The sequence below is a fragment of the Chionomys nivalis genome, chromosome 2 (assembly GCF_950005125.1).
Source record: "Chionomys nivalis chromosome 2, mChiNiv1.1, whole genome shotgun sequence".
Lineage (NCBI taxonomy): Eukaryota > Metazoa > Chordata > Mammalia > Rodentia > Cricetidae > Chionomys > Chionomys nivalis.
Window position 1 is genome coordinate 52,304,022 of NC_080087.1, and position 26,901 is coordinate 52,330,922.

Here is a 26,901-nt window from a genome sequence, read left to right on the forward strand (position 1 = left end):
CCTACCTGTGTTCTGACTTATCAGGCCAAGCAGTTTCTTTATTAATTAACCAATGAAAGCAACACATTGACAGATGACCCACCTACATCAGGCTGGTACTGACAATTACAAAGCCTTTCTTACTCTGTTCATTCATTCAACAAACATATATGAAGAACCCACCACATGTGATGCACTGGGGATGTAACAGTGAGGAAAAGAAACTAGGCTTCCTGGAGGCAGGCACAAATTATTTCACTAAAGTAGGAATATTCTAAAATGAGAATGCACTTAAGAGATTCTCTAGTGTGGCTCTTCAATTTTATGACAGTATGATTAGAATCCATGAACGCTGTGTTTTGCTTTCCTCTCCACTGACCAATTTTTGGCCTGTTGAAATGGTACAATCTTCAAAACAATGCAAGAAGAGTAGTCTAGGATATTTTCAACTGAATGAAACTTTGAAACATATTGTTTTTTACCGTCGACTGTATCACTGAAATCAAGCCCACTCCTCTCGGAGAAAGTTAGCAGCACGTGTGAATGGCATAGCTGCCTGCAGGTCTCCGTTAGAAAACTAGCAAGATTCCTGTACGGCTGCTGTGCTCTTGCCCCTTGATGAGCTCTCCCATGTAAGAGGAGGAAATGCTGTTACAACGGGAAAAGCAAGTCACTGCAGAAGACTAGAAAGGCACTGTGGGCTTTCCTTGCTGGGAAGGGACAAGATGGCAGCTTACTCTGAGGGTCATTCCAGACCAGTGCCTACTACACCAAGAAAGACACATTTGTGGATGAAGATACATTTAAATTAACTCGGTGGCTCGAATTGAACTGTTGGTTCAACATCCTTCAATACTGATCCACTAACTCATTTCGAGATTAACATGCCAAGGTGGAGATTAACCCTCCAGTTCAGTGGACTGAAGAGACATGACTTATTAATCCTACAAGGAAACCTTAATTCGACATGGGAACACTGTTTATTTCATTGTTAAATATTGCCTAGTCCCCCAAAGAATTGAAAAATAAATAGGAACGAAAATAGAAAGTGGTGTTCTCATTAGGCGCCCTGAAATGAAGCATTATTCTTTTTCTATAAGGGAAGTATTTATCACTTTATTTTCCCTAAATAGCTAAGTATTAGCATTTGTAATATAAGTTTATATAAACGTTCCTGAAATAGTCACAAGGCTAGTGGGGAAGCAGGAGCCTGATTCAGCAGGGCACTGCAGAGGCAACAACTGTGTTCCTGAAATTAATTAGCAAGGAGACTTCATTATTATTTACTTGTCATGCATTTAATAAATCGTTATGAACTCACTTTTTGCAGCAGGGATTTTCTGAACAGTGTCTGGTTATCTTGGAATTTTCTCATTTTCTTTTTTCTTATTTTCAATCTGTTCATCCGATACAAAAGGAAACAGGAAAGGGAAGAGCAGGACAGCTCAACAGGGGACAGGAAACATGAACTAAAGCTGCCTAAAACTGAAAGATAAAGTTCAGCATTCCCACAGCTAACATGACCATCACTGTATGTTCTCTTGATGTTTCACACTCATCAGTGAATTAAGGGCCAATGTAGAGAGAAGGGAAGAGTGAGATAACCTTAGTGACATTAGTTCCTGACTTCATAGCAAGTCCCTCTGTTAAGCTACAGCTGGAAAAATACTGTGATTTTATTTTTAGTATTTTTGGTACCAAATATACTAATAGCCCAGACTGTCAGAGTATGCCAATCACATCTAAACAGCAACCAGCAAATGGCCTCATCCAGATGAAAACTATGGGAGATGCTCACACTTCCGTGTGGGCGACCACCACTGACTTATTTGTTCAATTTAAATTCACAGAAGGCGTTCTTTTCACCTTTTCACCTCATTTATTGCTCTTTTAAATAAAAAAGAGTGAGAGGAATCCTTGAAACCTTAGTATACCTCCCATTTCAAAATCATAAAGTCTCCTAATGTTTGGCAGAGGAGGAAGGCTACACGTTCTGGATTTCCAAACAATGTCCATCTAACCAGCATTGGAGTGTCTCCCTGCCTCCTCTCGTTTCTTCTTTTTAAAGTACTGCTGAAGGTCATTAAGACAGTATGTTAGCAGAGAGATGGAATCAACTGTGAGTGTTGAGAGCAACACAGAAGTTCCTCAGCAGTATGTTCAAGCATGTGTGGGGGCATGTGAATGCCTTTTCGACCACCGGAGTCCTGTGAATTCATTGAGAGTTACCCAACATACAAAACAATTTAGCAATCATTATGGTTATTGTTATTGCTAATAAAACCAGTGCAAGATATTTTTCTTTCCATATACACTAAATTTCAAAAGCAGTGTTTTAAGTAACTATCCAGAAAAATAAGAAATTAGCTGGGTACTAAGATCATGCCATTAACCCATGACTTCCCTCTGTGCAGGGCCTAAAGGTCATTCCCACTTCCTCAGCTATGATTAATGTGTGTTCTTACTCAGCAATAAAATGGGGGCTGGTAGGTTGTGCTGGCCAGTTTTTTATCAGCTTGACAGAAGTACTGGTCATCTGAGAGGAGGGAATTTCAGCTGAGAAAATGCCTTTATACCATCTGACTGAGCGACATTTACATGATGGATTGATGTGGGAGGGACTGGTCCAGTGTGGGTGGTTCTAGCTTTCAGCAGGTGGTCCTGTGATATGTAAATAAACAAATCCATCCAGTCAGGAGGAACAAGCCAGTAAGCAGCATTCCTCCCTAGTCTCTGCATCCTTTTGGACTCTAGGTCCTTGCCTTCCAGTTCTTGCCCTGTTACAGTTCCCTTACTCTGACTTCCCTCAGCCATGAATTGTGCTGTGGAACCATAAGCTGAAATACACCATTTCCTCCCAGCTAGATATTGGTCATGGTGTTTTACCACAGCAATAGAAACCCGAACTAGACAGAGTTTAGCTGTCATAATGCTTAGGAATAATATAGAGGAATCTACAACTCCCACACTCTTCAGCGGATTTTCCCTCCTCACTTCAGGATGTTAGATCAGTGCACATTAGGTTCTTTGAGTTTTTGTTTCCACGTTTCAAAGTAGGGGTGCTAATTAAAACTAGATTGACTTTGAGAATTCAATGATGTATGTGTGCGCAGAGTGCACTTAAAATACCATGCAATAAATTAATTTGTTAAAGGGGCCAGGACATGAAGAAAAGGGGAAATCAATAAAAACCCATCACTGCTATTAGGAAGATTACTGAGTGCACGTTGGACTTGGTGCTGCAGCGATGAGGGCAGTGAGGGAAGTAGCAACCATGTTGGAGAGACTGGGCAGGAACATATCACTCGTGAAACCCATGTGTGCCTCCATCCCACTTGTGCCTCAATACCAGCGCTAAAACAGTTCTGTTAAAGGTGACTTTAATGATTAATTGAAATACGATTTTAAATATTACCAGTTGCTCCCCAACCTTCTTTCCCATTGAGGTCACTAGAATGAAAATGATGTTATTTGATGGATCAAAGTGTAATCTAGTTTGAGTTCACTAATAAGTTACTTTACGTTGTCCACATATGCACTCAGTCATTAGGTCGATGGTCATTGGTCTCTATGCACCCGTTCTCAGTGAGCACAGAGTGGAGATGCCCACATCTCAAGCATGTGAACATCTACTGCCTGTGGTCAAGAGATGGAGGTACGAGCATCAGAAGAACTTTAAGGTCATCCTCAGCTACACAGTGAATTCAAGGCCAGCTTGGACTACCAAAAACTCTGTCTCAAAATTAAAACATTCAAGCTTATGAAAATGAAAACAAAAATGAAGCTGCAAGGGAAATTAGGACAAAACCAATGGTACAAGGACATTGACAGTTAGCTACATACACAGGATGTCCACTTCAGTAGAGAGACCTGGAGCATCATGTGCCAGTGTGGCCCTCTGTGAGCCCACGGGTCAGCACTGTGGGTTGGGCTTGGGAAAAGACACAGAGGGGCCAGTTGTTGAGAGAGGAACAATGAAGACAGTGACTTGCAGATTATAACTCAGAGTGCTGGCTTGTCAGATATGATGATCTGCATGCTCACTGAAAGGTATTTGACATTTCAGTGAATTGACCTTTGCCTGCCAATAGCACACTCAATTGCATTTTCTTCTCTGCTCAGAGATTAAGCAGAAGAGCTGGTGCTGTTATGGGTACAGTTTATCTCCTGACCATGAGCTTTTGCTTTATTCTTCACACTTGGTATTCTGTGAAAAAGACTCAAGAAAAAAAATCACTTTTGTTTTCTCCTTAAAGCTACAGATGACTAACAAATAGGTCTGTGTTCATGATCTATTGCTGGAAAGAAAAATGGCCACAATCATATCAGTTTAATATAACCTTCATCTAGTAGTTTATCATTCTATGGGTGGGGAAGTCCAGCAGGCTCATATGGATGCTGAGCTGGGACCCTCCGAAGGTTGGAGTCCAGTTTTAAGCTCACTGTAGACACCAAAGTAAAGTATCCTTCCAGGCTCTTACCATAATGAATGCCATCCAGTTCCCTATGGCTAAAGAATGAGATCCCTGTTCTCTTGCTGGCAGTTAACTGGGCAGAGGTTACTCTCAGCACCTTGAGGCAGCAGCTCTCCACGTCTTTGCCTCATTGGACTGGCAGCAGTATGTCTAACCTTAGCTTCTTGGCTCTGACCATGTCTGCCACAGGCGAGAGAAAGTAAAAATAGCTCTGATTGCTCTCGCCCCACCTGAATGATCTCCCTGTCCTTTTTGATTTTTATTTTTATTTATTTATTTGGTTTTTCAAGACAGGGTTTCTCTGTAGCTTTGGAGCCTGTCCTGGAACTAGCTCTTGTAGACCAGGCTGGCCTCAAACTCACAAAGATCCGCCTGCCTCTGCTTCCCAAGTGCTGGAATTAAAGGCGTGCGCCACCACCGCCCTGCTTGATCTCCCTGTCTTAAAGTCAATTGATCTGTAGCCCCAGTTGCATTCTTCAAAATCCTTTTGCCTTTCCCAGTGTAGTGGCAAAAAACTTAATCTCAGCCCTCAGGGGGACAGAGGTAGGCAGATCTCAGTAGGTTACTGGCCAGACCAGCCAGACCAAGGCTACATACTGAGAACCTCCCTCAAATGTGTCACACACACACACACACACACACACAAATGCACACATGCATGCACCCCTCTTGCTTTATAATGTATCGTGTAGACATAGTAACAGCCAGGGCAAATGTTGCAGGGGACATACAGAATTCTGCATTCCCTGGGGAGCCTTTACTATCATGGCAGGGTAGGTTTCAAATGGCTGGAGCCATTTTCTTCTTCCTTGTCGATTAAAAGAAGCCGTTGCCACTCTATGAAATGAAACAAGGGGGCCAGCGAGACAGCTCATGTTAGAGGTCCTTGGCGGCAAGCCTGACCACCAGAGCTCAATCTCCATGACCACAGGTGGAGGTAGGGAACAGACCCCCATCATTTGATGTCTGTATCAACAATTCCCCAACACACACATAAATAAGTAAATGTAATTAAAAGATTGGAATGGAATAAAGATGTCCAGAGAGATGACGCAGCAATTGAGATTGAGTACTGTTCTTGAAGAGGACCTGAGCTCAGTTCCTCACGTCCACATCCGGTGGCTCACAGCTAAATTCCAGCAGGTTCAAAGCCTCAGTCCTTGACCTCTGTAGAAACGGGAGCTGGTGCACATACCCACTCAGAGACACATATAACGCATAATCAAAATAATAAGAATAAATGTTCTACAAGGGGGAAGATTCTGGAGAGCTGCCTCAGCAGCTAAGGATGAGTACTGCTCTTGCAAATGACCCAAGTTCGGTTCCCAGCACCTACTTCAGTCAGCTCACAACTGCCTGTGGCTCTAACTCCTAGGCCTTCAATGCGCTCTTCTTGTCTCCCACATGGTCCCAGACGGCCATGGTCTCCAACAACTGACAGAAAGTTTCTCTAAGTGAGGCACACTGAAGCCACCAAACCAGACCACTCCATGGATAGAAAGACAGTTTATTAGGGAACTGTTTTAAAGAGAACTGCACCAGACAGAAAAGGCCTTGTCAGCTTTTCACAGAAGGTAGAGGCCGGAAGTGGCCTGGGAACTTCGAAAAGCTGTAGGCTGTTCTGATTAATCAGGAATTACCTGCCCTTTATCAGAGGTATTTGACTGTTGGGGGCAGATCAGGGAAGCAGTGTTTTTCCCTACAAACAGAAACCCACCTCAGGAGATTCCTGGGGAAAGCTCAATTTAGGCTTCTGTTTACCAGAAACCAGTTCTTCTTTCCACCTGAGAAGAATCTATCCTGGTTTGGGCCAGTTACTTCTTAGAATATAGTTCAACAGCACTGTCATTGGTGGGTGTTGGGGTGAGGGTGGCAGAGGCGGGTCGGGGAGTTGCACTTATGGCCTAACAATTGATATCTACATTAGAAGACCTAAAGTTGAACCCTAGGTTCAAGGAATGCCAACAAAATAGTTCAGTTCATAGAATAAGAATCGGGATGAATCACAAACAAGGTCACCGTGTGTGAAGTAAGAGACTACAAAACAGGCAAACAAAAGCCCAGATCTCAGAGTTTTTAAATACAGGACTAGGGCACAGGACATGGATCAGCTGTTTCATAAATGGGGCCTGCTTCTACTAGCTGAAGCCCTTGTCGCCAGGATGACACAAGCCTTGTTTAAAATGCCTGCCTGAAACAGCTGGATGCCTCCAAAGGAGTTTCTGACTGATAATCGGCCCCTGAGCCCCGACTTTGAGTGGATATTTCAGAACATTTGCAATGCTAGGTCCTCTCTCTGCTCATTTAAGACACAAGTCTTCCTCCACTCACAAGAGTCTCCTCAAGTACCTGGAGCTGTCGCAAATGTGAACCTCGGGGAGGGATCTCTAGTCTCTTTCCCTCCCTCCTCCCTCTCTCTCCTTACTTGAGAGCCTAGGCAAGGACCTAATTTCTATGGATTTCTTCTCCAATTTGCAAATCTACTTTCCATCTTAAATATACAAGAAGCTTGTTTATCCTTAGGATAAATGATAATTAATAAAGTCAGACAGACAAATCACTCCAAACACCCTCTCCTCACTTTCTGTAGCTTTCCACTCCCTGACTGCTGGAACACCAGCCTGGCTGACACCAGACATTCCTAGTTTTCTCTTGGTAACACCCAGTCACCTCTCCACAACTGGAGTCCTAAAATCCCTCTGCCATGGGTGGTGGTAAGAAATCTTCACCACCTTTGGCTATAATCCCGCTTTGTGCTTGACACTCAGTGAGAACTTGCCTCCTGGGCACTGTCTCTGCAAACCCCTCCTTACATTCCAGGTTCCTTGCTAGTTTAACACATTTTCACTGAATACGGGCCATCTTAACAGCCAATCTGTGCTGAAGTAACACAGAAAGACTAATTTTCCAAGGAGAAAAGCTTTGTCAGTTCTTTCTTCTTTGAAAGTACTCTTTTTATCTTACTGGTACTCTCTCAACAGCTAACCGACCCTTCAGGAATTAGATCAGCTACGAAAGATGACCAAAGGTCTACAGATTTAGAGGGAGGGGAAGGAGATTTAGGGAAACAGTTCTGCATTTGTTTGTTGGACAAGAGCCAGAGGATTCAGGTGGAAGCTTATGGCAGAAGGAACATGGAAGGGCTTCGATACAAGGCAGAATTGTGGTAGCAAGAGTAGGTCACTGGTGCCTAAGCCTGGGAGCCAGAGACAGGGATGGATGGACAGCCAAGGGGGCCAGGGTCTCTCCTGGAGAAATGGCAGTGTCTGAACTGACTATGGTGAGCTCCATGTCCATGTGTATACTAAAACCTGTCCAACTACTCCTTGGATGCATGCATTCCCAGTGGACTATATCCCAATAAACCTGATAATAGTAAAATTGAAAACATCACAGTGAGGGGTAGTATTAGTAACTATAAAACATATAAATGATTATTGGCTAAAAAAAAATCTAATTTAGAAAAGCTTACAAAGTTAGTCCAAAATAAAAGTCTGACAAAGTCGTACTAGTTGGGAGGGGAAATTAGTGCTCTGATCTCTCAGCTCTCATTCTAGGGAATTAATTATCCAATTGACTAGTTTATTTCTTCTGCTACCCTCAGTAAGTGCATTTATAATCTTTCTCATTCTATGAGGATATTTTTCTGAAAGAAACTGCTGATCCAGCCAGAGAGAGAGAGATAGAGAGAAGAAGAAGAAGAAGAAGAAGAAGAAGAAGGAGAAGGAGAAGGAGAAGGAGAAGGAGAAGGAGAAGGAGAAGGAGAAGGAGAAGGAGAAGGAGAAGGAGAAGGAGAAGGAGAAGGAGAAGGAGAAGGAGAAGGAGAAGGAGAAGAAGAAGAAGAAGAAGAAGAAGAAGAAGAAGAAGAAGAAGAAGAAGAAGAAGAAGAATTGATAATTCAAAATTAGTTTGTACATCTTTCATCTTTTATAAGCCCTATATGTTAATAAAATTTATTTTAGTATTCTCTCAAAATTCATATTATCCCAGCATCAAATTTTCACTAATAGGGGTCTGAGTCCTAGAATTAAAAATGGAGATCCGATCTTCACAGAAAAATGATTTCTCGTTCCAGCATAGACACTGGTGGGAACGTAGCCAGGTCCTTGGGATGCTTGTCCAGGTGTGAGTCATGTGACATGAAAGCTACACGAAAGCTACACTGGAGCCAGCCTGGGCTGCTTCACCTAGACAATGAAGAATACCAGGTCTTGTGTTCATCAGTTCTTTGCTGTGATAGTCTAGTAAAATGCAGTTTTAGAAGTGACACAAGCATCCATTGCCTATGCCAGTGAACCCCTGAGATTGAGAGTGGTGGGGATTCCAGACCAAGATGGACTCCAGTTCCCCGCTTCCTAATAAATGAGACTCCTGCACAGGTGACTGGTTCCCTTTAAACTTGGTCATTACAAATGCGGCGTGAGTATTCTGCTGCAGATGGAGCCCGCAGATGACTCGGGATAACACAATGATGGGAGCTGATATAAATAATAGATGTGCGTTATCAGACGCTGAATGGAATTGAGAACCATTTGAAAAGTCAGAATAGGCTCAGACCTGCTCCCCACAGCACAGGACTAGCACACATTCTGTGTTATGCTGGAAGTCTTTTCCTCAAACCCTTCGTGGCTAACTGAAGAACGAGCCAAAAGTCTTCTTGGCCATTTGATAGAGCAACCATGAGCATCCTCACTAAGGCATTTTCTGCTTCAGTCATCAACTGTTGGCACCCACAGGGGCCTGCACATGGTCTTGAAGCCAAACATGGCCTCCCAGGCCTGCTCTGATGCTCCCAAACATGCATTTCTTCTCGTTGCTGCCTTCTTATTTGATTATCACCATAGAATAAAAGCAAATCCTTTATGACAGTCTTTCCTAACTGCCCTCAGTTAATTTCCTCAGAATGTGCTTCCAGTGGGCTCCTGACAGCAGGGTAAATTGAAAGCTAATCAGCAGATCTTTCTCAAGTGTCTGTATCTTTTCAGAGTGTCCGTGTCTTAGGAGCAGACGATTATTTTCTGCAGTAATAGGCAGTGTGATGTGGTGGAGCCAACTCTAACGAGGCTACTTCTGCTTAAAACCGAGGGATAATAAGATATTAAAAATTGAAAATGACCTCAGGCATGAATTCCACCCCTCACTTTGCAGTTGTTAACTTTCTAGTGTATTCCTGTCTCATTACGGGAGCAGGCAGTGCAAGCTAAACTGATAAAAACTCTTGGAATAAGGACTTTCAGGCCAAGAAAGGATTGCTGAATGTGTCGCTCTTTTCCACATACTGTGTTTCTTAAATGAAAAATCTGGAAGGCTAAAGGAGTGAAGGGACTTACTCAAAATCACACAGGAGGAAGATGATGCAGTTTGAGGTTTCTGGATGATTTTTTTCCTTGAAGGAAACAGTAATCTCAGAGATAGCTTTCTCTGCTTTCTTATTTATTTGATAGATACTTCCCTCTTCTCTTATAGTAATTTCCCTAATAATTTGTGCCAATGAAACTCTGTGTGTTACATGTGCATGTAAGGTTTGTGGGTATGTGTGTGTGGTATGTGTTTGTGTGTATACTAATCTCATTGGCACATAATCTACTGTAAAGGGTGTGTGTGTGTCTGTGTGTGTGTGTGTGTATACTAACCTCCTTGGAACATAGTCTACTATAAAGAATGTATCTGTGTAGGTGTATATGTGTCTGTGTGTGCATGTGTGTGTGTGCGCGCCTGCATGTATGCATATGTGTGTAACCTCATTGACACATAGTCTACTATAAAGAGTGCATATAGTAAACCTAACTACTTCTGTCCCTATGGGCAGATTCCAACACCATTCCCAAGGAAGCAGTGAGTCGCAGGGAGGACCACAGAACTAAGATGGAGAAACACTGGGGAGTGGGATTCCAGCTCTGTAAGAGGAAAAAGATGGTTGTGTACCTGTGTGATAGAGTTACAACAGTGTGTGCTATTTAAAGTCACATGTGAGAAAAAGAAGGAAGCATTGCTGTGAAAAAGCCAAAGCCCACAGGTTGTGGGCGGCAGCATGATGGACATGAGCAGCTGTGGGTCTTGGGGCAAACTGAAAACACTGATGTGCTTTTTCCAGAAAAGATTAGTAACTTCAAGACGGTGCCCACAAACCATTAAGTCAAATATGCCACCCTTTGCACAGTTGAGAATCCCATGTGCACACCCAAGCCACAGCCCATATCTGCCAATTGGCATAACCTTGTCTCACCAGCATCATCTTCACTTCACAAGAAGCCTTGGAGAGTCGAGGGAAGAGCAGTCATTGTGGGAAGTAGTTTGATCATAGCTGCTTGGGTAAGAGGCAATGCCTCTCCAAAGTGAAGGTGCAGCTTCAGGTCAGAGGCTGATATACAAACTCAGCAGGCCCTAACTCATGAATATTTCAATTTAAGAAATATTAGCCTGCTCTATTATAAATAGTAAATGCATCATTTTGCATGCAAACTAGCTGTAGATTATAGTTTTATTAAATAAAGATATTATAATGCATTTAGCTATACGTTATTTGGCTATCAATGTTATTTTAAAACCATTTTTCTTTATCATTTTCTTTTTAAGCTCTTTGGGAAACATACCAAGTGGAAAGGTAGAGGAAAATGGAAGGAGGCAGAAAAAGCGACAACAGATCACAGTGACCGAAGGGGAGGATCACACAACGCTTAGAAATGAAAGTGGGTCCATGAGAAAAGTCAGGAAAATGGGGACATGGGTGAAGAGAGGAGGAGAGAGAGCACAGTCTAGCCTCATTTTCACACAAACGGTATCACATCACTCTTCATATCTGGAAATTAGGTCTTCAGAAAGACAGAAGTAATGAAAGACAGGAGTAGTAGTGATGCTGGTAAAAACTCAGGCTGATCTCAGTGAGGGTGGATGGCTTAGAGTGTCTACAATCTCTGTTGCCACAATCATCCCTTCATTGCTACTTTTAAGCTAACAACATTAATGGACTAATTTAGAATTGAAGCGGTGAAGATGAATTTCCTGCATGGGGAACTGGAAAGAGATGTGCAGCATTCTCACCATAGGGAGCAACTGGTTTAACCTCAAAAGTGCAGGGCATTGTGATATGCACCAAGATAATCAGGTAACAATACCCACTGCCTTTGACAACTTATTTAATTTTAAATATATGCAGCCTAGGCTGGACTTTAATTACCAGTCCTCCTGCCTCTGTCTCGTGAGAGCTAGGGTCACAGTTGTATGCCACCTCACCAGGCTATAATCTAATTTTTAATAGTGACTTTAAGGGGCAGGAAATAGGACTATGTCAGTAAAGTGTTTACCACAGAAACATGAGGAACCAGATTTGATCTCTAGCACCAAGTAAAAAAGCCAAATTGAGTGAAGACACACCTATAATCTCAGCACCAAGGAGGTAGATACAGGAGAATGACTAGGGCTTTCTGACTCGCTAGTCTAGCTCAATCAGCGACTTCCAGGTTTAGTGAGAAAACTGGTCCCAGAAAAATAAGGAGTAGCCAAGACACCCCATGCTAGAATCTGACCTGCTCATACACAGACATGCACACAGATACATACACACACATACACAGAGAGACACAGAAAGACAGACAGACATACAGACACACACACACACACACAGAGACACAGAAAGACGTACAGACACACACACACACAGAGACACAGAAAGACATGCAGACACACACACACACAGAGACACAGAAAGACATACAGACACACACACAAACACATACACACATATAGACACACACAAAGACACACAGAGACATAAACACACACACACACAATGAGAGACTCAGACACACACACAGAGCAACTGGCTTGTGATAGGAGCTATTGTCGCATGTCAGTGGACGGGTGTTACGCAGCCTCCACCACTCACGTTAGAATAACAGGTTGTTTCCTCAGCTGTCTTTCTTTAACGAAATTTAAAGGAGGGGGAGTGAAGTATATTTGACAAGAGTTCTTGTGGGACTATTTTCTCTGCCTCCCTTCTGTCAGTCTGGCTTCCTTCTTTTTGTTTATTTTTTTTTATTATTTTTTGGTCTGTTTGTTTTGGTTATCCAGCTCATCAAACTTCACAGATTGAATTTTAGGAAAGGTGGGGCTACATCAGTTTCTACTGGTGGGATCTGTAAAATTCGCAACTTCCCCTGACAGGAGTGGGGTTGTGGTCGGCCTAAGGCTGACAGCTTACAGCTGGTACACTAGGCAGTTTGGACTTGGGATAGGACCACTTCAACTCCCCAGACCTCTGAGACACAAATGCCACTGCCTTCCCTCTCTGCCAGGTCTGGCGCTCATCATAGGGGGCCTTCTGATGCTGCAGGGCTGTGTCTGCTACAAACTTTCAAATGGATCGGTAAAAGCAAAATGTGTTTACATAGCAGGTTTTCTCAAAAAAGCCAGGAAAATGAGATCACTTTCAGACGCATAACTCTTGATGAGCCTGCAAGCACCCTGCAAAGATAAAGTGTTTCAATTCGGTTAAAGAGAGACGGTGTCCAGGTGTCACAGCTTTCAGGATATTAAAGGCCATCCCATCTGACTGATTTGATTATTCAGCAATTGTTTGCAGAGCATCTGCGACCCTAAGCGCTGGTGATAATTCAATAACGAAAACACACACTCTTAATCTGGAAACTGACATTATGGGAGGACACGCAAGTCAGCCATTTTGAGTTAAGCAGAAATCTGTGGTGGCGGCCATGGTGGCGCATGGAAAGAAAATCTAGCCTTCCCCGGTTACCAGAAAGACTGCGAAAGAACTAGGATGAGAACATAAGGCCTAGAGGAGACAGAGGGAGCATGAGGCTGGCAGTGAAGGCCCATGTTCTCCTCACAGAGCTCTGTTTAGGGGCTGTAAGAACCTCAAAAGAAAAGTGTTAAAACCACGGGGACCACTCCCAATTCAAGAATGGCAAGCCATTCTCTGTGCTGAAGTTACTAAGTATAGATGGGGGGGGGGCAGTGAGGTGGAAAGGGGTAAAGGACCCTTTAAACCCACTTCACTGATAGGGACCCATTAAAGAGTATTAAGCCTGGAGGCAACGAGATCAGATTTCCATTGACAAAGATCCATCTGGCATCGGAGTGGAGAATAAATTGAAGCAGAAGCAAAACTAATAGTAGGAGGGCCACTCAGGAGGTCATAATGGTTAACTTGAGAGAGACAGTGACCTGGATCACAGCAGTGACAAATGACAGTGCACTAAAGATGGAACCAAGTGCGCTGAGCTGAAAACCAAGGCTGATGAACTCCTGGGCTTCTTCTAGGATGAACTGGCGGGCAGATGGGGAGCCGTGGGCTACGGTACTCAGGGGAAGGGCTGGGGGCGGCCAGTGGGACACAGTGGTGATGTAAAGGTACTAAGCAGATTTCACCAGGGTCTCCTGAAAGCCTGCACACGATAACCTGAGTCGGTGACAGATGGCAGTCAAGACCAATATTTTCATCATCAACTATAAAATCTTTCATAGGGACAAGGCAGAAGGCAGTTGAGGGCCTAACATTCTGGTGAGTCTGCATTCCGTGTGGTGTGATGAAAGAGGAGCTACCTAACAGCTCTGAAGTGCTTTCGGTCATTGATTCGACCGCCATAACTCACCAGCCTTCCTCCTCTTAATTTGCTTGCTATCCCTTACCAGCGTTCCTCCTCCTTTAAGAGGGCTGGAACCACACAATTGTTTCCCTTTCCAGTTCTCTTTTCCATAGAAACTTTTTCTCCTTTGCTTTTTCTACCTCTTCAAGTTTCAAGGACAAGTTATATTATTTGTCTGCCCTGGTCCACCAGTGAATAAGCTTTCCTAGAGTCTCCCAGGCGAGCGTCTGGGGGTTTACGTGGTGCAACAGTCGAGGAGCCCCGCCCTTTGGGGGGTCACATAACTCTGAATTTGAATCCTCCCTCTGCGTGTGCTAGCACATGCCCCTGGGTAAGTAATCTGTGCCTCTCTCTGTTCCTCATTATCCATCCAAAAAATAAAATAAAACAGCTTGTACTTTACAAGTCTGTTGCATTACGACAGAAAATAAACGTGAGAGCAGAGCCTGGTTGCCATAGACACGCGTCTTGTCTGCCTCTGAAGGCTGTTTCCTGGGACGACTGAGCTAGTACTCAAAAGAGGGCTGTGATTTCGCAGGAGCCATTCTGCCATAGAAGTTCAGCTGTTTTAATGAACTCTGTTGTTATCATTCCCATTATTGTTGTTACTGCTACCAGGGGCTTGCGGGACCAGTGTCTGCAAGCCCCTGAGCAACACTTGAGCATATCTGTATCATTATTATTTCTGAATCCCCTCATATCTTGGTTGGAGCTTGGGAATTGTTTCTTTCTTTGCTGACTGCTGTTTTAGCGAAACGGCCAGATGTCTCTGCAGCTTGTTGCTTCTGGCCGCGTACTCTCTTGTAGAGACTGACAGGGTTCGGCTCGTACACCATGTCTGTGGAAGTTTTGCTGGTGGAAGAAACAGAAACTGTGTTGTTCTTGAAACACAAAATGAGATACTGAGAGAGAAAAAAACAAGAAACAAGTGAGAACTTAAATATCGCTCTAGGCCCAGAAAAATACGTTACAAACATTTAAAATCATTATAAATGACCTGTTTCCGATATAACAAGGTTTTAGCCAGCATTCTCTAGAGGAACAGCACTGATAGAATGAGTGAAGATTAGAAAAGGAACATGTTAGAGTGGCTTGCCCGATGCAGATTGGGTATCCCAGCCAATGGCTTCTGCACACTAAAGAGGCTGAGAACCTTTAGCCCTTAAGGCAAGGAAGATGTGTAGGGTACCAGGAGCTGCTTGGCCATGAGTCTAGATGCCTCCGATTCTTAGTCTGGTACTGATGGTCTAGAGGAGTCCTGGAGAGACACTTGTCTTCAGTCAAAATGGGAAGGCTGAAGGAGCTGTTTTCCAATGTTAGCGAAGGTAGCAAAAGCAGTAGAGGTATAGATGCATTCATCATCAAGAGTGAAGGCAGGCAGGCAAAAACAGCGCTGCATCTCCCTCAGACCCCTTTCTGTCTAGATTGCTGCCAGAAGATGCTGCCATCTGTAAAGGGGGAATCTTCCTTACCCAGCTATCAAACCTTCCAGGAAATGGCCTCACACATCACCCAGAGCCTTGCCTTATTTAAAATCAGATCCACTCAAGTTGACAACCCAAACCAATCATCGCAACTGCTCTGGTAAACTATGGATGAAATAGCATCAGCTCTCCATCTGATTTAATAGCATTGCCCATAAAGATCGAGTCTATACCATTTTGCTATATTCCCAGACTAAGAGGGACAACTCCTAGTTTTTGAGATCCCAACTTTTAAAGGTTCTTAAACACTTCTTGAAACTATAGAAAAACAAAATAGGCATCCTGACTCTCAGTCAATATCTTCCTTTTTTTCAGAAAAAAAATATTCTAGGAGTTCTCTCACATCATCTCTGTCACTGTCTATAAAGTAGAGAGAAATGTCACTGTCTTTGTCCTAGAGATTGTCACTGGGACATGCTGGTGAGACCTCTCCATCCCTCAAAAGTTTCAGGAGGGTTTAGCTCATCAAGACAAAGCCTTGACTGTATGTGCATGAGCATATGTACTTGCCCACTGTCTTACATGAATAGAAACTCCAGTGTTGGTATTTGAATATTTAATAGGAGAGCCCATTAAAAGTTATGTATGCTTAAAATGACCCTATGTTTTTCACAATCCAATTATACTACTCATGAGAACTACCTCTATTCTATCATTTTCCTTTTCAAAATACAAGAACTAATTAATTTGCCTCCTCGAGATATTAATTAAGGTTCAGTTCTGTAACGTGCTAAGATGCTTTCAAAGTTCTCTCCTGGGGTCCATGTCATGCTAATCCAGTGAGACAGGCACTATTGTCTTCAGTCTACAGGTGAGGAAAACAAATTTCAGAAGGTTCCCATGACAAAACTAAACCAGAACGTTCACAAGTGCCCCTGGCGCTGAGACTGTGGTGTCTGCAGTGTGTCACTGGCAGCTCCCACGGCAGCTGAGATCTCACATGCAGACACCCTCCCTATCCCAGCAGACCTCAAGGTGCTTGAATGGTGTGATGGGCCAGATAGACTGTAAGAGGAATCTGTCTGAGGACTTCGCCAGCTCTTCAAACAGAGGCTAGAGAAAATCCTAGCAGACACATTTAAGGCATCTTGTACAAAGGGAACCTTAACTGCATGTATATTGGGAGTATCAGCACATCCCACAGAGAAAAACCTACAAGAGAACACGTGGGCTTGTCCAGAGGTCAGAGTCTATAGATGAGGTGCTTGGGGTCACGGTGAGATTGAAAGATTCTCAGGGGTCATAGCAAAAATAACCTTAGAGTTAGTCAGGCTTAACAGTCTAAGGCATTCAGGCTTGCACAAACATTTCTACAGGAAAGTGGTAAATGCTCTAGCCACTGAGTCCTGGATCACGTCCTCAGCAGCCTTTATGCTCTCTCTCTCCCTTTTCCTTTTTATCCACACTTGCATTCTTTTTTTTGTTTTGTTTTGTTTTTTTGTTGTTTTTTGTTTTTTTTGTTTTTCGAGACAGGGTTTCTCTGTGGTTTTGGAGCCTGTCCTGGAACTAGCTCTTGTAGACCAGGCTGGTCTCGAACTCACAGAGATCCGCCTGCCTCTGCCTCCCGAGTGCTGGGATTAAAGGCGTGCGCCACCACCGCCCGGCCCACACTTGCATTCTTAAGCAGCGTCCAACTGAAAGGTCACTTCAGAACTTTGCTTACCCACACGAGCAAACACTTTCCAAGCTCGATTCCCAGGCCAGATATTCCTTTTTGGCCCTCTTATTTTCACTACAATGGACCAGATCCATTCCTACCAACTGGCAGGAACTGCGGTGGGATGTTTACTCCTTGATCAGCCCTCCTGAAAAGAATCAGTGAGACCTGGAAATGCTAAGAGACATAGGAAAGACGTTCCTTGCCAGTGAGGACACTAACAGGGGCATCAAGCTAAAAGAGATGGAGAGCAGAAAGGAAGTAGCCAAGTGGGCACAGAGATGAGTGTAGACAACTCATGGAAGGGAAAGATGCTGGCCATCACACTAAGCCCTTGGAAGAAAGGCCTGGCCTACTGGACTTGATCCAGTAAACAACTCCCAAACAGGTCAGGGACAAAACAGCTTATATTAGGAAGATTAACTAGGCTCTGCAGTCCCATAGAATAAGAGTATAGAGAACATACCTATGTGTTATTTAACACACACACACACACACACATAGGCATGGGAGGATGGCCGAGTGCCTGCACAGAAGAAGGCATGAAGAAATTCTCTGGCTCGGGTGGTCAGACATGGTAGTAGAAAGCAACATTCAATGAAGTGGTTTTCTCACCTGGAATCGCAAACGCAGGCTTAATGCAGAACCATTGGCCTGGCACCTCTAAGAGAGAGAACGGGTGATTCCTAAAATGTCTCTGCCAAGCTCCTAGAGAGATTCTCTGGCCTAGACAGCAAAACAAACTGAATCAGGCTCAAATCCTTTCAGCTAACTTTCCCATACTTATAAATTCCATCAGGTTTTAGAGCAGTGAATCAGTGTGTGGTTCGAGTGCTCGGAGGAAGAGGGATCGGTGTTGCTCAAGATGGACCACGGGCAGGAGCCTCCCCTGGAGAATTCTTCATGGAGGATCCAGGATGAACCCTGAATTTTAAGTCTTAGGTGGCATGGCATTGAAGACAGACAGGTGGAGTGAGGAGCTGCGACAGTAGATAAAGCACGGTGCCACACTTTTGAGCAGGATGGTGTGGGCACCGTGGACAAATACCTCAGAAAGCCAAACTGCTTCTTTGGCCTGCTCTCTTGGTCCTCTCCGACGGCTGGCGACTCCCACTGAAGCGCTGAGACTTTTCCCCTCAGCTCACCCTATTTGTCTGTGAAGGCGCGCCCATGTAATTCATTCACACTAAAGTGAAAAGAATGTGTAATCCTTTAGTCAGGAAAGCCGATAAGCCTTTGAGGAGCCTGGCTACTTAGAGAACTCCCTTCCTTCTTCGTGCAGCAACACAGCACAGGGCATTCATTCCTTTTCTGTTGCTGTAATAAAAGTCAGGCGCCCAAAAGCAACTTAGGGGAAAAGGGGATTTACTTTGGCTTACGGTTTCAGAGAACTAGAGACCATCAAGGTGGGGAAACCATGGCAACACGGGAAGTGGGGCCAGACCATAAAAATCTCAAAGCCAGGTGACATATTTCCTCCCGGAAGGCTCCACCCCTAAATGTTTCATAATCCTCCCAAACAGCACCACCAGCTGAGGACCAAGTACTCAGACGCTGGTGTCTGTGGGGGTCATTACCCATTCAAGCCACAGCATGTGGAGAGGTCACAAGCCACCACATCTGTGGCTAAGGAAAGAAAGGTACAGGGATTCTACGTTGGACCTAGTTCTCGCCTTGCTGTGCATCCTGCAACAGTATTTGCATTTAAGCATGGGATTTCCTGAAATAGCATCTCGACCATGTGCTTACCAGAGTAGGCCTCAGTAAACTTCCTTTTATACTCTTTTCTATGCTGTTGCCTCCACCTTATCATGAGAGCCAAGCATTTCCTGCACAGCCCCCAGGCATGGTGGTTCTTCTGCCCCCTGTCACCCCACCTTGCCTCCTGCCTCCTTGCTATCTATCCTCCCCAGTGCATTTACCCAACTCTCCTCCTCCAGGGAGACCAGAAACTCCCTGCAACTGCTTTTCTCCTATAATTTTCCTTTGTGATGTTTAATATAATTTGTAAGTATCTTTTAATCCCATGTAGGTTTGTTGACTTACCATCTGACTTTCACACTAGAGTGTAGATCCCAAGTGGGTAAGGACTGTGTCTGTCTAATTGTTCATGATTCTCTGTAGCACCCAGCGCAGAGCCGAGCACATGAGCAAGCTCCTTTATCTGTTCCTATGGCCTCTCTATGGATGACTTCCTATAGTTTCCCTAGCAAATAAAAACTGAAGTTTTATGGAGCCCACAGTGTCTTTTTACCAACATTTATCCACACATTAAGACATAGGTTGTGTTCTCTGGTTGTTCCATGACTTTCTAATCACATGACCAGTTGCCCAAGAGCTGAAACTCTTTTGGAACATTTTTGAAATCTCTGTGTACCTACTCTAATAGTGAAGAATGCTATTGGCGCTCAGCAGTTTCTTGATAAATGAGTCTAGGTCATCCTGAATAGCCAGCATTCCCCTTCTGCATGGCAGGAATCTCCACATAACACACGTGGAGACACCTTTGCAGTGAGATTTTTTTCCAGCCAGCGCTCCGTTTCTGTCTTCTCAGATTACTATTTTCAGTTTCAATAAGAACCAAACAATATTATCTTGAAAGGAGATTGGATTTATTTTCAATAAGAAGTCTGAATTGGGAGCTTATATTTTTTTTTCTCCAGAATGTAATAACGGCACAAGCAAAGCCTTACACTATACTTCTCATGTACAGGAGAACAAAGCTTCCAGGTAAACTTTCTGGTAAGGTGAAAGTAAGTCTGATAAAACCCAACCTGTTCAGTTTCCCCGGGAGCCTGGGGAGGCCACACAGTAGGACCACTAGTCAAAGTGTGTTTTCAGCATTCTGGACTGGGAGGAGACATGAAGGCCAGCAGAAAACTCCTTGGAGACTGTGTCTTCAAGCATAGGCAGGCTGGATACTCACTTCTGCTAACCTCAGGAAACTGTCACTTTTGAAATCCCACCCTTTTGTTCCATTCACCAGCAAAACAGAGCAAAAAGGTCTAAGACAAGGATGTTACCATTTAGTCCCAAGTGACCATTTACTAAACGGGAATTTCAGCATTCATTCTCTTATTTTAATTGCAGTTTTCCAGTTTGTTGCCTTACTGATAAAGCCTCAGGTTGCTCATTTTCTCAGTATTCTGTCTGTCTGTCTAGATATGAATGCAAGTATGTATGTATGTTTGAATTTTTATGTGCTTCGGAAATTTTTGAAGACAGAACAAATTCTGTGTAATCCCCACAGAATTGATAGTTGATCTTACAGCACGGGCTAGGTTTTAAAAACAGAAAGAAAGAAAGAAAGAAAGAAAGGTAAGTTTTGTGAAAATCAGCTACACAGTGAAACCTGCCAACATTTGTATTCTATCTCTTTGTTGCTTAATTGCTGGTCTCCAGTTCTGGCTGGCATTATGACAACCGTTGACAGACACCTTCTCTCTGCTCTCAGGCCGTGGCAGTCCTGAAGGTTGATGGAGGGCCATGCTATTCAAACAGCAGGTGTGGCTGAGACAGAAGCTCCTGGTGCTGGGAAGCCTTGCCGTTGGGAGCCTCCTGTATCTAGTTGCCAGAGTTGGGAGCTTGGATAGGTAGGTGGTTAAATACACTCTCTCCACTCAGGCAACCTTCTGTATCTCCTGATGTGAGCTTCCTTGGGCTATAACTTTAAGTTAATCCATTTGTTTTTGTCCCTCAAGACTCCCAAGAAAAACACTTTTCTGTGCTGTTGATTTTGATTCATTAAGACCTTAAAGGTACAAGTTCCACACAGCTCAAACCAAGATGTTTCATTCATTGTATTCTGGGAGCATTGACACTCGTGCTCAGAGAAGGCATAAAGATAGGCACATAATAAATAAATAAATTAATGATACCGTCACTGACTAGAACCCAATGTGGCCTGTGTGTACCTGGTGCTGACCATCAACCATGACAGCACAGTGATGATCGAACTATGTCTCCTCATTTTGAAATTTATGAGTGGACAATTATGTATGCACCAGTAAAGAAGCTCATCAAGCTTGCAGTCCCCTGCCCTGGAAGGATGGCTACGGGCATGGATTTTTAACTACGTTAATTAACTCTGGCGTTCGGGTACCCAACAAGGATGCTGTCACATAGAATGATTTCCCAGAAGGCATTGGAAAATCCATAGAGAGGAAATTACAGCGTTGGGGGTTGGATCTTAATAGGCAAACTGTTGAGAGGTGCTGGGACTGCTGGAGTCCCCATCATGATAGTTGCGTGTCCCTGGGATGTTCTTTCATGGTTCTACAACCAGGGTGACAGGGAAATATTGAGAGCTGAGTTTCTGAAATAAAGAAGCTGCTATCCTCCCTCCCCTTTGAATTAATTCTTGTAGTGAAAGACTAGATTCTTTGTCCTATTCAGTTCCCAAAGTCAACAAAAACACATCCACATTTTTAAATGGAAACAGCTTCAGTTTTCTTCTCAATATCCTGTCGTTCCAGTGTTTTAAAACAATACAACAATGGTCCCTACTTTCCTTCAGCCAGTGTCCAGCTTAACTGATAAACATTAATCCCCTTTTGATGTTTTCCCATTAAAAATTCCTTCTACTTTGTAATTGTGGCAGATCTAACTGCGAGCTTATCACTCGGTCCTGGCATTCCAGTGTTTATTTTTGACGTGCCATTTAATAGTGAAAAGCCTTGAGACAACAACATCTGACCTACGTCTATAACAGAACTTCAATATGAAGTCTTCCCAATATCGTTAGTTGCTGATCATTGACATTTTATTGAGTGATTGGTCTTATAGTTATGAACACATTTATCAATCAGCTAGTAGTGGTTTTCCTCTCAACTCTTTAGTGGGATGGCTTGTACAAGAAATTCCATCATCTGGTGGCCTTTCCCACAGTACATTGCTTAAGATTTTGAATACATTTTGTCTGAAAATGACGCATGCTTCTTCAGGCTTACCCTTAGTAACTAGAGACTGCTTTCTGGGAGGAAGCCTGAGTTACTTCCCTTGTCTCTTCCAGTGTTAAATTCTGCTTTGGGTCTGGCAGCCTTAGAACTGCTCTTCAAGGAACAGGGAAGTGAGATATTTTCTCCTATCTTTAACCTGTTCTTTTTACTGGAGCGCATCCATAAAGCAACTGTCCTTATAGGGTTTGATCTTCCAGGGTAGGAAGTAGAAAAAAGAGGCAAGTTCAGAAAGAAGGCAGCCCTTTCCAGATAGAAGAAGTTCCAGTCCTGCTTAGTTACTCCTGGAGATGTCCTTGTCAACATTTTCACCCAGGGTTGAACAAGAAAATTAAATCTTACAGAATAATATTTGAGAGATGATTGCTTCAGTGTTCACAGAAACAGTACTAGCATCATTCTACATACCTAGGAGACATGTCCATCAATGGATATCTCAGTGAAATAGTGCTAGCTTTATATAGAGAGCCCAAGAAGGGCAAAAAGGCTAATTTATACTATCCTCAAAGGTGCTACAATCAAAAACACTTTTAACCATGTATCTGTTGACAACTTTGTAGCATTCAATTAGGACCCTAGAATAATAATTCCAATGAATTTATAAATTCACATTTTCCTAAAACCAACTGTTGTCCTGGTTCGTTTGATTTTTTTTTCAATGATACAAGATTAACTCAAGTGGGAAGAGGGACTCTCTATTGAGAAAATAGCTCCATCAGATTGGTCTGTAAACAAGCCTATAGTGTAGGTTTTGATTGATGTGGAGGGCCCAGTACATTGTGGACAGTGCCACCCTTGGGCAGTTCATCCTAAGAAAGCACACTAAACTATCCAGTAAGTTGCTTTCCTCCAGGGTTTCTGCCTTAATTTCTGCCACTACGTTCCTGTCTTGGGTTCCCACCCTGATTTTCTCCCATGATGGACTGTGATGTGGGAATGAAAGCTGAAATAAATCCTTTCCTTTCTAAGATTGGCTTTGGCCATAGGTGTTTTATCACAGTGAAAGGAACCCTAACCAAAACAGTGATGAGCCCTGTTTTCACAATGGATTTCCATTGCTTGTGTTCAACTTTCTGAAATGGGTGTGTGTTGTTTCAAGAATCATTGAATAAATATTAGAAAAACTAACACATGTTTTTATTTTTTCTTGAAGATTATGATATAGGTCTAGGTAAACAGAGCAAACCCAACACTATGCCCCTAAGTTTTACACAATCAGTTGAACATGGCTTGAAGATGCAATGGGGCCTCTTAGGAAAGCAAGAGACAGCCTCATTGCCACAGAGGAGAGAGATTCCAAGTTACTTCAGTCATTAGAAAATTTCATCTGGAAGAAATAATTTAATAGCCATTTTGATTAGTATTATCCCCTTTGACCAATAAGCCTAAAATGACTTCATAAATCAACCTAGTTGATTTTTTTAATTAGAGTGAATTTTAACTTATCATCAGATTATATATAAAGGTACACACAATTTTCTAACCATATGTAGAGGCCATGCTAAAGTAGTCATTTTGTTCTAATATTATTGTGGCTATTACTACATCTTTCTCAGCAAAATATAGAGTTGTCTATCATTCCTAGCTCTATCCATTGCATTCCTTATCTTATAAACTCTAGTTCCTGAATTAAATTGCGTGGGATGAAATTTTGGGATTTCTGGCCCCATCGAAGTCTTTCTTTCAGATTTCTGGTTGCAGGAGTGGTGGGTCATACAGAAAACAATGATGTTCATACCATCAGCAAAATGGATGCAGAAATTTGACCTTTTTAGATAGACATGGGAAGAGAGTCTGAAGTAGAGCCCTCCTCTGCCTATCCCCAAGGATTGGGGGCAGAAATTCTCACAGAATAAACACGTTCAGCAAGGACAAAGACTGGAGTTCTGCATAATGGTGATGCAAAGAGCCAACCACAGGGATCAGAGCCCCCTCTCCAACTGTATCTCAAGGATGCTAAGGGGCCATGTAAATGGCGCTAGGCTGCCAAAGGAGAAGAACAAAAGAAAGAAACAATTCCACACAACGCCTGAAATAAATGGCCCCCTCTTTGCCCTTCAGCATCTTAGCTGAAGATTATAATCTTCTGCCTTCCCAGTTTCTGAATGATTTTAACTGGTGAGCTGTTAAAAAGCTATTAGTATGGCTGGTGTCACTTGTCTATCTTGTACTGTGAGCATAAGTACACGCCGTAGTCAATTAAGTGCTTGGTGAATAAAAATTTTAAGGAGCACTAATAAAAAAATCCCATCAATTATGTGTCCTCCACTGAACACAGAGTTGCTTAACATAAAATTTCCTAAACATATGTTCATAATGGATCGCAGCAGCCCGGGACCCAGTGGCTTTATTTACGCATGTAGAATCTGAGTCTGGGCACAGATGCAGAACAATGAGAAGTTAAGTGGGAAAAAGTTTCTAACGGTGTCTCTCTTCGGCTTGCAGGCTCCAGCCCATTTGCCCTGTTGAAAACCGATTTGGCGGCGCCCACAGTCAGGCTGAGTTCCCACTCCGGGCCCTGCAGTTTAAGAGAGGTCTTCTGCATGAGTTCCGCAAGGGCAACTCTTCCAAGGAGCAGGTTCGCCTCCATGATCTGGTCCAGCAGCTCCCCAAAGCCATCATCATTGGGGTACGGAAAGGGGGCACTAGGGCCCTGCTAGAGATGTTGAACCTCCATCCTGCCGTGGTCAAAGCTTCTCAAGAGATCCACTTCTTTGACAACGATGAGAACTATGCCAAGGGCATTGAGTGGTACAGGAAAAAAATGCCTTTTTCCTACCCTCAGCAAATCACAATTGAAAAGAGCCCGGCCTATTTCATCACAGAAGAGGTTCCGGAAAGAATTTACAAAATGAACTCATCCATCAAGCTGTTGATCATTGTCAGGGAGCCGACCACACGAGCGATTTCTGATTACACTCAGGTGCTAGAGGGGAAGGAGAGGAAGAACAAAACCTACTATAAGTTCGAGAAGCTAGCCATAGACCCTAATACCTGCGAGGTGAACACGAAGTACAAGGCGGTTAGGACCAGCATCTACACAAAACATCTGGAGCGCTGGCTGAAGTACTTTCCGATTGAACAATTCCACGTCGTGGATGGAGACCGTCTCATCACCGAGCCTCTGCCGGAACTACAGCTCGTGGAGAAGTTCTTGAACCTTCCTCCAAGGATAAGTCAGTACAATTTATATTTCAACGCTACCAGAGGGTTTTACTGTTTGCGATTTAACATTATCTTTAATAAGTGCCTGGCGGGCAGCAAGGGGCGCATCCATCCAGAGGTAGACCCCTCCGTTGTTACCAAATTGCGCAAGTTCTTTCATCCCTTTAATCAAAAATTTTACCAGATCACTGGGAGGACATTGAACTGGCCCTAAAACAATCCATCACACAACACCGTGTGTTGTCCCTGGAGATATGTGGCGTCTCCTCTAGATTAAAATATGCGCTTTCCCAGACTCAGCTATTCAGTTCCTTTCTCCATAAATACTTGTACATATGCGGTGTGTGACCAAATGCAAGATCAATTTTTTTTTCTACTGAAAATTTACAAAAGAGTGAACACTAAATTGCTGCCTGCAGAGTTACACCTTTGAAGCTATTTACAAAAGAAGAGTAAAGATGGTAGGACTGGGGAAAAGCGACTTCAGATGATCTCGAGTTAGTCTTCCTTGGATTCAGAATTTGTCCTCCCGCCATTTTCATAGATTTAAGCCAAAAGATGAATGTGTGAAAGTGTACCAATGGCTACGAAGCGTCAGGAAGTAGAGGATTCAGTTTTCTGGTTTTTCGGGTTTTGTTTTGTTTTCTTGGGTTTTGTTTCTTGTTTTGTTACCCTAACGTGAAGCTGGCTCTTTAACACAGATACCAGATTGGTGCCATGAAAATAGAATACGCTATTTTTTTGTTGTTTAAAAGAATGTCTTATCTCATAAAATTGACGTTGTTCCAAAGTTCCTGTGGTGATTTTGCACTATTGTTTCCTTGTATGGACCATGGTGTCATTTGTAGCATGTCAATCACGTGCTGGAGAGTCAAGTCCTTTTACTTCCATGTGTATGTCAACACAGAGAAATGTCCTGTACATATTGTAAATGTTGTAAATATCAGTTTCACACTAAGTAATTCTATTTTGTAAACTGAATATGGCTATTTAATTTATTGTGAAAATTAAATTTATTGTGGTATTTAAAATGGAATGGATTAAAATTACACTATGTGCAACTTTTCTTAAAAACTCCTTTTACTGTGTGCGCCCCCTTTTGGAGTGTGGAGGCTCTCTGTCTCTGTCTCTCTGTCTCTGTCTCTGTCTCTCTGTCTCTCTGTCTCTGTCTCTGTCTCTCTGTCTCTGTCTCTCTGTCTCTCTGTCTCTGTCTCTCTGTCTCTCTGTCTCTGTCTCTGTCTCTCTGTCTCTCTGTCTCTGTCTCTGTCTCTCTGTCTCTCTGTCTCTGTCTCTCTCTCTCTCTCTCTGTGTGTGTGTGTGTAAGAGAGAGACAGAGAGAGAGAGAGAGAGAGAGAGAGAGAGAGAGAGAGAGAGAGCTGCGCATGTATGGTGCGCCCTCTGCTGGCCTCCAGCGCGGAAGCTGTGTCCTTAAGAGGGACCGTGAAGTGATTAACTTTGCCCCTAGATTTCCAATCCCCTGTGAAAGTGTACTTAAAAATGGAGGTTGCAAACACTTTAAAAACATCTCAATCTTCTGGAAATCAAGGAAGAAGAGCCACCTCAGAGAACTCCGGTGCTGCT

The 26,901-nt window shown here is 43.2% G+C and overlaps 1 protein-coding gene across 2 annotated transcripts in view; it reads left to right on the forward strand.

Annotated features, from left to right (window-relative positions):
* Positions 1 to 26,267, forward strand: part of Hs3st5 (heparan sulfate-glucosamine 3-sulfotransferase 5) — a 271,736-nt gene extending 245,469 nt beyond the window's left edge. For both annotated transcript variants that reach the window (XM_057761929.1, XM_057761930.1), the window contains exons 4-5: positions 20,655 to 20,793; positions 24,601 to 26,267. In XM_057761929.1, coding sequence (XP_057617912.1) covers positions 20,687 to 20,793; positions 24,601 to 25,534 — 1,041 coding nt within the window. In that variant the 5' untranslated portion in view covers positions 20,655 to 20,686 and the 3' untranslated portion in view covers positions 25,535 to 26,267. The remainder of the gene's footprint in view (positions 1 to 20,654; positions 20,794 to 24,600) is intronic.
* Positions 26,268 to 26,901: the final 634 nt, after the last annotated feature.